Below are 13,018 nucleotides of genomic sequence, written 5' to 3'. Positions count from 1 at the left end.
ATCACTTTTCTTAACACATCAGAGCTCCTGCTCGTCCCAGGGCCCAGGCAGTGATAACCCAGAGCCTCTTCTGGCCCAGCCCCCAGGGAGCAGGGAAGGCAGCGATAGTCCTACCCGCTCAGCCCAGAAGGGCCGAGGCTCAGGTTAGCAGAGCTGTCCTCTCAGCGCGCCCCTGGGCCCGGGGAGGGAAGTGGCACCCGTTGCTCACAGTCCTCATCTGTCTGGACAAGCTCAGAGCGGCCAGCGTAAGCGTGTGCGGGGCTGCGGGTCTCCCCCAGCCCTGGTAGCCTCACAGGCCCCAGCGCCTCAATGGGCTCAGAGGCCCAGGTCTCTCATCGTCTCTTCCCAGGCTCCGAGCAGGCCCCGAGCCGGACATGGTCTGAGACCCACCGCCCTGTCCCAACACCTCTCCTCTGAAATGGAAACATCCGGAGGCCACCACTGATTCAAAGCCCTTGGCCCGACACCGCTGGTCTGTCCACCATGATCGGGAGCAGCTACTGGACCTTATGGATGAGGATCGGGCTCCGGGCGGGTGCGCTGCCTGAGGTCTCACTGCGGGTTCAGAGGGGAGTCGTGGCCAGAGCTGTGTGCTGTCCAGTGACATCGCTAGCCTCCTGACACGGGGGCGCCGAGAACCGAATACAGCGCTGGGTCTGAGCAGGGCAGGCCAGACAAGATGCTGCCAGGCTTCCCCGGAAGCAGTAGGAGCGCCCCTGGCCCTCACCCTTCCTTCTGATGGGTGTGGCTGCTCAGCCTCAAGTCCTCAGACTCGCTGGTCTCAGGGGCCTCGAGGCGGCTCCAGCTGCCGAGAAGGCTGTCTCCTCTCGTGTGTCCCTCTGGATACAGAACAGTGTCTCAGTTTCTTTAATTTTCTTTAAACATTTTTTTCATCACCGTTATACCCCACTACTCTCTTCCACCTCTACCTCCCCTCCTCCCCTGCAATAACCACAATGTCGTTCATGTCCATGAGTTCTCTTTATGCTCTATTTCCTCCGCCCCATCTCCAGCTGCCTGCCTGCTCTATCTATGTGTCTCTGCATTTTTCTTGTTAGTTCAGTTTGTTTGTTAAACTCTACGTGAAATATATGGCACTTGTCTTTCTCTGGCTTCTTTCACTTAGCGTAAGCTATCCAGGTGCCCCCATGCTGTCACAAGGGTAACATTTTCTTCCTTTTTGTGACCTAATTTTCCATTGTAAATGCCCCACAGCTTCTTTAACCACTCATCTACTGACGGGCACTTGGGCTGCTTCCAAATCTTGGCTATTGTAAATAACGCTGCGATGAACATAGGGGGCCTATGTTCTTTCCAATTGGGTTTCTGGTTTCTTCAGATAAATTCCCAGAAGTAGAATCACTAGGTCATAAGGCAGTTCCATTTTTAATTTTTGAGGAAACTCCATACTGTTCTCCACAGTGGCTGCACCAGTCTGCATTCCCACCAGCAGTGCACGAGGGTTCCCTTTTCTCCACATCCTCGACAGCACTTGTTGTTTGTTGATTTATTGATGTAGCCATTCTGATAGCTGTGAGGTTATAGCTCATTGTGGTTTTAATTTGCATCTCTCTGGTGATCAGTGACCTTGAGCATCTTTTCATATGTCTATTGGCATCTGTACATCCTCTTTGGAGAGGTGTCTATTCAGGTCCTCTGCCCATGTTTTAATGGATTGTGTGTTTTTAGGTGTTGAGTTTCTAAGTGTATATGCTTTCCAAAAGGAACAAGGTAGCAATGCCAAGAGCGGGCTGCAAGAAACAGGCATCCTGAATGTGTCCTAGCTGCACAGCGCCCCCTCTCCACCCCTCCCCCCCCCACCCTGCAGCATTCGGGGCGGGGCTGCGGGGCCTTAAATGAGGCACAGGTCCCGGAGAGCAGGGCTGCCCTCTGGGGCTGGGCTGCCCGCAGTCAGGCAGCCTGGTGTGATGAACCAAACACAAACACAAAGGAAAGGCAGCTCAGCTCCTTCAGGGCTGTGATGTCCTCCTCCCCTGTCATGCTCAGTCCACAGTCCCCCAGGCTCCCATAGGCCCGCCCCAGGCAAGGCACCCCAACTGACCTGCTGGCTGCTCCCAGTCTGGAGGCTCTGCCTAGCCAGGGGGAATGCCACCTCCTTTCCTTCCTGAAATCAGGTCCGAGGAATTGGGGGCTGGGGGAGCGGGAGGCAGGCTGCACTGCACCCTTAACCCACAACCCTGGCTGCCATTTTCTTTCTGGGGAGGCCAGGGCCAGCCACATATGGGAGGCTGAGCAGCAGGTGCCAGGCCTGTCTCTGACGACTGAGTTCACCAGAGAGAACCAGCAGGGGAAAGGGAAACTCGTTTCTTCTAAAATCCAACACGCGATGTTTTATTCAATTAGAAAAGAATGGGGTGAGAGAAAAACTCCCAAGTTTCTTCTCACTAATTTTATTTAGATCTGATCAATTTCACTTAGAATATCTATGCAATCATTTTTCAGTGTGAGATGCGCGTGTGTGTGTGTGTGTGTGTGTGTGTGTGTGTGTGAACCCTTAGAAACTTACTTGTATAACTTCGCATTTTGGGTCTATAGAAATAATTTTATTTTCATATTGCAGCACAGTAGACTTACAATCAACATTATTCCTGAAGGGCAGTATATACATTATTCACATCAAAAACTAAGAACAGAAAGCTTCATATGCAGGAAATGTCTTAGAATGCCTACCTACGTTTGGATCTGTTTCGACGGGACGCTAGCTTACACTCTGGCTGAGTGGCATTACACAGTGGGACAAGTGCACGTGGGCCGCCTCCAGGGGCGCCGCCGGCTCGCCGCTCCTCGCTTTGGTCACGGAGATCAGGCGCTGAGCCATTCCCAGAAGCACACTGTTACACTCGCACTTCCAAGGCCGCTGTCTGTTCTACTCCCCCTTATAGCGAGGGGATCTTTTCTCCTTAAAAGCCAGAAGACCTTCAAGTCTGTCTTTTGTTGGAATGGTCTAAGAGAAACAAAACATTATGTGATGTGTACCAAAAAGTAAAAACTGGGAAAACAGTTTTGACAAGTTTTATCAAAGAAAACGAATTAGAACACAATCTAAAATTTTGAAATCTAGTAGTCATTTGAACAATCCTAATTATGTGTCCAAATTTATTATTCCAATTCCAACTATGGTTTTTCTCCATTTCAAATATACTTTAAAAATTAATAGGCTTTATTTTTTAGACAATTTTAGGTTAGGTTCACACAAAACATTGAGCCACAGTTCAGAGTTCCCATAGACCAGTGGTCGGCAAACTGTGGCCCCTTGAGTGTGGCTCTTCCACAAAATACCACGTGCGGGCACGCACGTACAGTGCGATTGAAACTTCGTGGCCACACTCAAGGGGCCAAAGAGCCACATGTGGCTCGTGAGCAGTAGTTTGCCGACCATTGCCATAGACTCCCTCAGGACCCCAACCATCCTCTAATATTAATACCTTGCCTGACTGTGGTACATTTGTTACATTTGTTACAACTGATGAAACCAACATCCACATATTATTAACTGAAGCCCAGAGTTTGCATTCACCGAGTGGCATCTTTCATGGACTGACAATGTGCGTGCGGATCCTCCATACAGTGCCCTACAGAAACGTTCCCGCTTTAAACATCCCGGGGGGCCCGCAATTCATCCCTGCCCGACCCTCTGCCTCTCCCAGAATGGCACTCACGGCATGTGCTCACCAACAACTGGTGGTGGTTTCCACGCGCCCAGGCAGAGTAACTCCACCCACGCTCCTTCCCTGACCACCGTCTAATGGAGGCTGAGGCAGTTTCTAATTCTCAGGAAAGGCAGGACAAAACGCTTTTGCTACTGTAGGTGCTCTAAAACAGTTACATCTTTCAGAAAAACAGAAGGGAAGATGAACGGGAGGAAGGGGGCGGAGGAGACAAGGGAGGAAGGAAGGACCGTTTGTTCCTCTACAGAAAGCCCCAATAATTTGTGTACAAAACAGGAACTGGGTACTTGAATTAGGGCCAGGGAAGGCTGCGAATGCCAGGAAAAGCAGTGAGTCTTCAACACCTATGTTCCGCAGCAGGCACCTGCTCACGCTGCCCGCCTCCCACCTCTACGCTGCACCTGCAGTGAGGGGTCAAGTCACACCCACAAGAAAAACCTGAGTCAGAGAGACAGCTCTAGCACAAATGGTACTAAATTGTTCTAAGAGTTTTCTAAATTATGTAGATAGAGTCATTAGTCTGTGAACAGAATCAACCAAAAGAGCTGGAAACAGTCAAATAGAAACCATTTTAACATTTGTGTGGCTTTGGAGTGAGTGTGACCTTGCTTAGCCATGTATAATTCATCTAACTTACACCGAAGGCACTGACTGTGACTGTGTTACATACCTGAGCATAGCAAGCTTCTTCTATGGCCAACCCTGTTACTAAATCGACCTGAGGATAAAAGCATAATTCACTTCCGCAGGAATTCCTTTTTAAAGCACGGGATACTCAATGTAAATCAAACTCACACCCTCTCCCCAGAGAACAGAGCCTTTGCAAATTGCAAGGAAGACCAGCAGGGGGCTCTGGAGCAGAGGCCTGGTTCAGGTCGGCCTCTACCACGTGGGAGCTGTGAGGCCCTGGGCGGTATTTCACCTCCCTGTGCGCGAGAGGCGTCTGCACAGGGGCTCACCCAGCTCCTACCAACCAAGGGTGCGTGAGGGTGAGACGAACTACTGCGGGTGAGGACGCTGTAAGGCGCCTAGACACACAGGCAGAGCTCAGAGACGCTGCGGGCTTGGTTCCAGTTCACAGCGACAGAGCACATGCCACAGTGAAGTCTCACGGTTTTGGTTTCCCTCCACAGATAAAAGCTGTTTACACTACACTGCAGTCCATTAAGTGTGCAACAGCACTGTGTCTAAGACAACAGTGTGCATTTCTTAGTTAAAACATACTGTATTGCTAAAAATGCTGGCCATCACCTGAGCCTTCAGTGAGTCCGTGTGTCTGTGCTGTTGGAGGGTCTTGCCTGGTTGCTGATGGAAATGCAATTATCTGTTAAGCACAATAAAGTGCAATAAAATGAGGTGTGTGTGTGTGTGTGGGGGGGGTGTATGTGTGTGAGACGGCAAGGGCACACAGCCAGGGTCACATAAGGTGTTTGCTATTAAATATTGTTACTATTATGTAAGAATTTTAAAAACCAATCAAGTACTTTGTAAATGTTAAAGACTGCATTATTGCTAACAAATTCCATTTCTTTTTACTGCTAGGAAGCCAAGGATAATACAGTGGGCTCTGGATAAACAAGGAATAAGCATCTTTCTTAAAAACTCCATCATTTAACCAAAACAGAACTGCTGCAAGTGCAAGCCCACGCCAATGGCTGCCTGCCCTGCCCGGCCCGGCCTGGCCTCCACTGCCAGAGCCCCGCCCAGGACGGTCCAGGACACGCCTGGCAGCACCTGCAGGGAGACGCATGAAGCACACAGCACCTAGGAGTGCAAGGTGCAGAGCCAGGCGCCCTATGCGTGTTCGCTATCAAGGTGCCGGCACTGAGAATGCGCAGAAGGCCCTTTGCTCTGGTTCTCCATGGACTACAGTCAGGAAGTCTATTAACTCAATGGGAAAACCACAAGCTGTGTGGCCATCAGAGAAATCACCGAATTCTGTGATTATGATAAGTGCACTAACACCTATTTGCAGAATTAAACGAGTATTATGCTAAGTGAAATAAGTCAGTCAGAGAAAGACAATGAACACAATAAACTGATGAACAAAACAGACCCAGAGACACAGAAGCATAGAACAGACTGTGGAATCTCAGAGGGAAGACGGGGGTCAGGGGTTGGGAAGAGATTAACTAAAGACCTTGTATGCATATATGCACAGCCCATGGACACAGACAATAGTACGGTGAAGGCCTGGGGTAGGGGTGGGGGTGGGTGGAGGGGGTCAATGGGGAAAAAAAGGGACATCTGTAATATTTTCAACAATAAAGATAAATAAAATAAAAAAAGAATCTCAGTGGCTTTCAGTAACAGTGGCACTGAAACAGCTATATTTTAGAACATTAAAATATAATGTAGAAGTCTAAAGATGGCTCATTTAAATTAAATCTCCATTACCTACTCCAACAAAACTCAACCATTAAGTAACTTACCTCCATCCCCTGATTAATTGCTAATTTTGCCACTCGCATTGCAACAGGTCCCTAAAATTAAAATGAAAAAAACAGATTTAATCACTATCTATGCCAGTGGTCGGCAAACTCATTAGTCAACAGGGCCAAATATCAACAGTACAACGATTGAAATTTCTTTTGAGAGCCAAATTTTTTAAACTTAAACTATATAGGTAGGTACATTGTTATTAAGTTAATTAGGATACTCCTAAGGCTTAGGAAGAGCCACACTCAAGGGGCCAAAGACCCGCATGTGGCTCGCGAGCCGCAGTTTGCCGACCACGGATCTATGATAATTATGCTGTACATCTCAACAGAATCTAAAGGTTCCCATTGCTGGATCCTAGGCCTGGAGGCAGCCATGGCTGTTCAGAGGCAGCTGATGGGCAGAAGTCTCTCTAGGAGCCCTGCAAGGCCTTAGGCAGGAAGCGGAGCAGCTCCCCTCCGCGTGCGTGTGGCGTGTGCTGCAGCCTCCATAGGACGCAGCTGGCAGGCTGCGCACTGGGAGATCGCACGGGACTTACCTTTCTCCAGCAAATCTCCCTGGAAGTTAAGAAAAAAGGAAAGGAGACAGCGTGTTGGGCAGGACACCACAGCCGCTGGAGTGTGACGGCGTCCTCCACATCGTCAGACATCCATCCCCATGGGGGTGGCGTGTTGTTTCAGACACGGGCTGTCTCCTCCAAGGGCCTGGAGAACTAACCACGATGGTGCCCTACAGTGAAACGGGCCCCAGCCAGAGCCCAACATCCCAGGAAGTCCCTCGGATGTGAGTGTCACTAGGAAGAACAGGTGTCCCCGGGAGAAGGAAAGCGGGGCACCTGTCCCAGAAGCCCCCAGCCCTGAGACTGAGCCGGTGATGCACCCAGGCTTAGAACTCAATGGCCCGCTGTGAAACGTCTTTTGAATGACAATGAAAGGGAGGCTCTAAGTAACAGGGACAGAGGACCCCAGGGCATGGGGGGCTGGACCAAGTGTGTCTGGAAGAGGCTCTCCTCCTCCTCTTTAGGGCGCTGGAGGCGCTCGCCAGCCGCCTCTTCTCCCCCAACCCCACCCAGGCCACGAATCTTCCAGCAAGATCTGCACCCTGGTGCGCACACAGCAGTGCTCTTTAGGAAACACCAGCTCATTTATTTTTACACCAGTGCTCCCCTCACTGAGAACCCCCTCGGGCTGGGCCGGCTGCTGGCCAGCATGCTCCCAGGGCCGCCAAGCTCTGCCACACCCTGGCCAGCAAGGCTCAGGGAACCGGAAAGGCTTAGATACTGGCTGGTTGGCTTAGCTGCTCTCCCAGATACTAAACCAATGCCTCTCCTCTAGATAAGCCTTTTTCTCAGACAGGAAAATGGAAGTGACATCCAATACAGAAATCAACTGCAAATGGGAAGTTCAGAGAAGCTTTCTAGTTATTTGAAAGAGTCACCTTTCAGTGACAAAGACCATAAAATAAAAATGACCCCCTCCCCCCCTGCAATGGCTGTGTAACTTCTGCGTCTGGCGTCATAGTCAGGCATCTGCTGATGTCACTCGACATCATCCTGATGGGAGGAATTCGCTTCTGCCACTTGTGGTCTCAGAAGCTGGTCCCCAGGCACCACGGGAGGCCCGTGGTGCTCCCATATGGAGCATGGGGTGCACAGGAGCTGGGGCGGGAAAGTGGGGGGGACCGTGCAGGGGGAGCTGAGGACAGTGAGGGCACCAACGCCCTGAGGGGCTCGGAGACTTGACGATTCTGGAGCGAGAGGACCCGGGACGCAGGGTGGGGCTCTGGAGAGGAGCTGAACTCCGTCCAGCAGGGAGCACCTATCAGGACTGGGACCAGGCCACAGCCTGCTCAAGCGCCCGATTTACCTGACGGGTTGGTCATGAAGGTGGAAGCCAAGGGCAGTCAGCTAACTAACATTTAAACTATGACTTCTGATACCTGTACCTTTAATCCCTCTAAAGGGAGACATTTCCCTAACATTTTTGAGAAATATAATTACTAAAGTAACACTGAGTGTCTTTTTTTTTCTTAACAGCAATAACAGTCTTTTCTATTTGCTCCCTCTCCATCGATTCAGAGGGTAAGGCTCTGTTGCCTTCCATGGGGAACAAATTATCTGAGGGCCCTGCTCTGAGAGAGCTTAGAGCTCACACCCTAATCGAGGGGGACTGAAGCAGTACCAGCACCAGCCCCTGAAAGCCCGTGGGACAAGTGTGTCACCTCATAGCCCTGGGACAGCTGTGTCACCTCTGACAAACGTGGGACAGGTGTGTCCCCTCTGACAAATGTGGGTCAGGTGTGTCACCTCTGACAGCCCTGGGATAGGTGTGTCACCTCATGGCCCTGGGACAGTGTCACCTCATAGCCCTGGGACAGGTGTGTCACCTCTGACAGCCCTGGGACGGGTGTGTCACCTCTGACAAACCTGGGACAGCTGTGTCCCCTCTGACAGCCCTGGCATAGGTGTGTCACCTATGACAGCCCTGGGACAGGTGTGTCACCTCTGACAGCCCTGGGACAGGTGTGTCACCTCTGACAGCCCTGGGGGCAGGTGTGTCACCTCATAGCCCTGGGACAGGTGTGTCCCCTCTGACAGCCCTGGGGGCAGGTGTGTCACCTCATAGCCCTGGGACAGGTGTGTCCCCTCTGACAGCCCTGGGGGCAGGTGTGTCACCTCATAGCCCTGGGACAGGTGTGTCCCCTCTGACAGCCCTGGGGGCAGGTGTGTCACCTCATAGCCCTGGGACAGGTGTGTCCCCTCTGACAGCCCTGGGGGCAGGTGTGTCACCTCATAGCCCTGGGACAGGTGTGTCCCCTCTGACAGCCCTGGGGGCAGGTGTGTCACCTCATAGCCCTGGGACAGGTGTGTCCCCTCTGACAGCCCTGGGGGCAGGTGTGTCACCTCATAGCCCTGGGACAGGTGTGTCCCCTCTGACAGCCCTGGGGGCAGGTGTGTCACCTCATAGCCCTGGGACAGGTGTGTCCCCTCTGACAGCCCTGGGGGCAGGTGTGTCACCTCATAGCCCTGGGACAGGTGTGTCCCCTCTGACAGCCCTGGGGGCAGGTGTGTCACCTCATAGCCCTGGGACAGGTGTGTCCCCTCTGACGGCCCTGGGAGAGGTTGTCACCTCATAGCCTTGGGACAGGTGTGTCCCCTCTGACGAACCTGGGAGAGGTGTGTCACCTCTGACAGCCCTGGGACAGGTGTGTCACCTATGACAGCCCTGGGACAGGTGTGTCACCTCCTACAGCCATGGGATAGGTGTGTCACCTCTGACAGGCCGGGGACAGGCCGGGGACGGGTGTGTCACTCTATCAGCCCTGGGACGGGTGTGTCACCTCTGACAGTCCTGGGACAGGTGTGTCACTTCTGTCAGCCCTGGGACAGGTGTATCACCTCTGACAGCCCTGGGACAGCTATGTCACTTCTGACAGCCCTGGGAAAGGTTGTCACCTCATAGCCCTGGGACAGGTGTGTCACCTCTGACAGCCCTGGGAGAGGTGGGTCACTTCTGACAGCCCTGGGACAGGTGTGTCCCCTCTGACAGCCCTGGGGACAGGTGTGTCACCTCATAGCCCTGACCTCTGACAGCCCGGGGACGGGTGTGTCACCTCTGACAGTCCTGGGACGGGTGTGTCACCTCTGACAGCCCTGGGACAGCTGCGTCACCTCTGACAGCCCTGGGACGGATGTGTCACCTCTGACAGCCCTGGGACAGGTGTGTCACCTCTGACAGCCCTGGGACCGCTGCGTCCCCTCTGACAGCCCTGGGACAGCTGCGTCACCTCTGACAGCCCTGGGACCGCTGCGTCCCCTCTGACAGCCCTGGGACAGCTGCGTCACCTCTGACAGCCCTGGGACCGCTGCGTCCCCTCTGACAGCCCTGGGACAGGTGTGTCACCTCTGTCAGCCCTAGGACAGGTGTGTTACCTCATAGCCCTGGGACGGGTGTGTCACCTCATAGCCCTGGGGCTAGTGTGTCACCTCTGACAAACCTGGGTCAGGTGTGTCACCTCTGACAGCCCTGGGAGAGGTGTGTCACCTCTATCAGCCCTGGGACGGATGTGTCACCTCTGATAGCCCTGGGACGGGTGTGTAACCTCTGACAGACCTGGGACGGGTGTGTCACCTCATAGCCGTGGGACAGGTGTGTCACCTCTGACAGCCCTGGGACAGGTTGTCACCTCATAGCCGTGGGACAGGTGTGTCACCTCTGACAGCCCCGGGACAGGTTGTCACCTCATAGCCCTGGGACAGGTGTGTCCCCTCTGACGGCCCTGGGAGAGGTGTGTCACTTCTGACAGCCCTGGGACAGGTGTGTCACCTCTGACAGCCCTGGGACAGGTGTGTCACCTCTGACAGCCCTGGGAGAGGTGTGTCACCTCTATCAGCCCTGGGACGGATGTGTCACCTCTGACAGCCCTGGGAGAGGTGTGTCACCTCTATCAGCCCTGGGACGGATGTGTCACCTCTGACAGCCCTGGGAGAGGTGTGTCACCTCTATCAGCCCTGGGACGGATGTGTCACCTCTGACAGCCCTGGGAGAGGTGTGTCACCTCTATCAGCCCTGGGACGGATGTGTCACCTCTGACAGCCCTGGGAGAGGTGTGTCACCTCTATCAGCCCTGGGACGGATGTGTCACCTCTGACAGCCCTGGGAGAGGTGTGTCACCTCTATCAGCCCTGGGACGGATGTGTCACCTCTGACAGCCCTGGGACAGGTGTGTCACCTCTGACAGATCTGGGACAGGTGTGTCACAGCATGCCTGGCCTTTTTCTGATAGCAAAGGACTCCAGGAACACATTCTGACCCTGGAAGTAAAGCTCCCAGCAAATGTGAGGGTTTCTTGAAAGGGAGAGCACACGAGTCCCAAGGAACCCATGACCCCAAATAGACTGCGTCCGTTTGCATTAGGTGAGGGAGTTCACAAGGAATTTTTAGTCCAGAAATGGGTAGGGGTGTCACACCTGGTGCTCCCTTGGGGATAAAGAGGAGTCGCTAACTGTTTATATAACAAAACTCTCTCGGCTGGGAAGTTCTGGCATGAGATGAACATGTCTGTGACACACCTCACAGTGAGCAGCGTGGCCTCGGCCTCCTCCGTCTGCAGGTTAGCTCTGCGCTGCCGATGCTAACCCAGCGCAGCAACTAGCTCTAGCTCTGCACTGCCGATGCTAACCCAGCACAGCAACTAGTTCTAGCTCTGCTGTCGATGCTAACCCAGCACAGCAACTAGCTCTTGCTCTGCGCTGCCGATGCTAACCCAGCACAGCAACTAGTTCTAGCTCTGTGGCTTCCAATGCTAACCAAGCACGGCAACTAGCTCTAGCTCTGTGGCTGCCGATGCTAACCTAGCACGGCAGCTAGTTCTAGTTCTGCGCTGCCGATGCTAACCCCGCAGAGCAACTAGTTCTAGCTCTGTGGCTGCTGATGCTAACCTAGCACGGCAACTAGTTCTAGCTCTGCATGCCGAGGCTAACCCTGCACAGCAACTAGTTCTACCTCTGTGCTGCTGATGTTAACCATGCACAGCAATTAGCTCTAACTCTGCAGCTGCCGTGGACTTCTCTACTTGGAAAGCAAGCTAAGGACGTTAAGGTTGTGTGAAATGATCGTTGTCTGTTAGTTAGCTATAAAGTTACCTAAAAAGAGGAAAAAGGAAGGGGGATGGGAGGTACCTGAGGTAAGAACTCTCTCGCCAGGTCTAAGGCCTTTCTATAGGCAGCATCGCCCTCCTGGTTCTGCTCTAGGACGTGGCTGACCAAGCCCACTGCTTTGGCTTCTTGGCCATCGAGCACCCGTGCAGAGAAGATGAGCTCCTTGGCCAGGGACATCCCAATGGCACGTGGCAGGCGCTGCGTCCCCCCTGTGGAATGGAGGAGAGAGAAAATGCAGGCAATGATCTGCTACCCATCAGGTCTAACATTTCAAAATTTCATTTCTTCATTTATAAAAATAAACCAGGGCCATAAGTTTGTATGTCAAAATTAGTAACTGGAAAAACTAATTCAATCTCTTAATCTATCTATATATAAAAGCCTAAGTGACTGTTAGGACCGAACAACTGGAACCATGGGAATGACCGGTCGACCAGTTGCTATGACATGCACTGACCACCAGGGCAGACGCTCAACACAGGAGCTGCCCCCTGGTGGTAAGTGCACTCCTACAGTCAAACTCCCGTAGTCCCTCCCCCTGGCCGGCTGTGGGGTGATCGGGGGACCCCACTCATGCACAAATTCGTGCACCGAGCATCTAGTTGGTTTATAATGTTAACATCAAGAAGCACTTGAGAATCTTCTGTCTTTACTAAGAGACCTGGCATAGACTGCTCTTTGCAGTGCACCGTTGAGCTCCCGAATGGAACCCTGTCCTCACCAGCAGGAAGCAGGTGCACATGGGGCCAGCTCACTACAACTCGGCCATGTACGGGGGATTGTGGACAGGACCATGTACGGGGGATTGAGGACAGGCTTAGGTAAAACTCATCGATTCTGAGAAATTCAGCTCATGTGCTTTTAAAGAATCATTTATAGTAAATGACATGTGAACTAATTCTAATTTAATAAACATAAAAGCAGACAGTGACTCATGAAAATGGGCGTGGTGCCAAGTTATTTTTCAGTGCGAGCACTAACTGCCTGACACAGGTTGGGGGCTCATCTGAGAGAAAGCACGACAAGAGCAGGCACTATTCTCAAGAGACAAATGAAAAGATGCTCAAAGTCACTGATCACCAGAGAGATGCAAATTAAAACCACAATGAGATACTGCCTCAAACTGCCAGAATGGCTACCATCAACAAACAACAAATGCTGGCAAGGACGTGGGGAAAAAGGAACCCTCGGGCACTGCTGGTGGGAATGCAGACTGGTGCAGCAACGGGGG

General features: G+C 52.6%; 1 protein-coding gene across 1 annotated transcript in view; it reads right to left on the bottom strand.

Annotated features, from left to right (window-relative positions):
• Positions 1 to 2,542: 2,542 nt before the first annotated feature.
• Positions 2,543 to 13,018, bottom strand: part of LOC102773439 (methylglutaconyl-CoA hydratase, mitochondrial) — a 95,893-nt gene continuing 85,417 nt past the window's right edge. Inside the window, exons 4-7 of the mRNA XM_015565294.1 lie at positions 11,809 to 11,996; positions 6,122 to 6,172; positions 4,360 to 4,407; positions 2,543 to 2,965 (exon numbers count right to left, since the gene is read on the bottom strand). Coding sequence (XP_015420780.1) covers positions 2,888 to 2,965; positions 4,360 to 4,407; positions 6,122 to 6,172; positions 11,809 to 11,996 — 365 coding nt within the window. The 3' untranslated portion in view covers positions 2,543 to 2,887. The remainder of the gene's footprint in view (positions 2,966 to 4,359; positions 4,408 to 6,121; positions 6,173 to 11,808; positions 11,997 to 13,018) is intronic.

Source organism: Myotis davidii, unplaced genomic scaffold (assembly GCF_000327345.1).
Source record: "Myotis davidii unplaced genomic scaffold, ASM32734v1 scaffold1580, whole genome shotgun sequence".
NCBI classification, from domain to species: Eukaryota; Metazoa; Chordata; class Mammalia; order Chiroptera; family Vespertilionidae; genus Myotis; species Myotis davidii.
The sequence above is the reverse complement of the archived record's forward strand: the minus strand, read 5'-3'. Positions and strand labels throughout refer to the sequence as shown.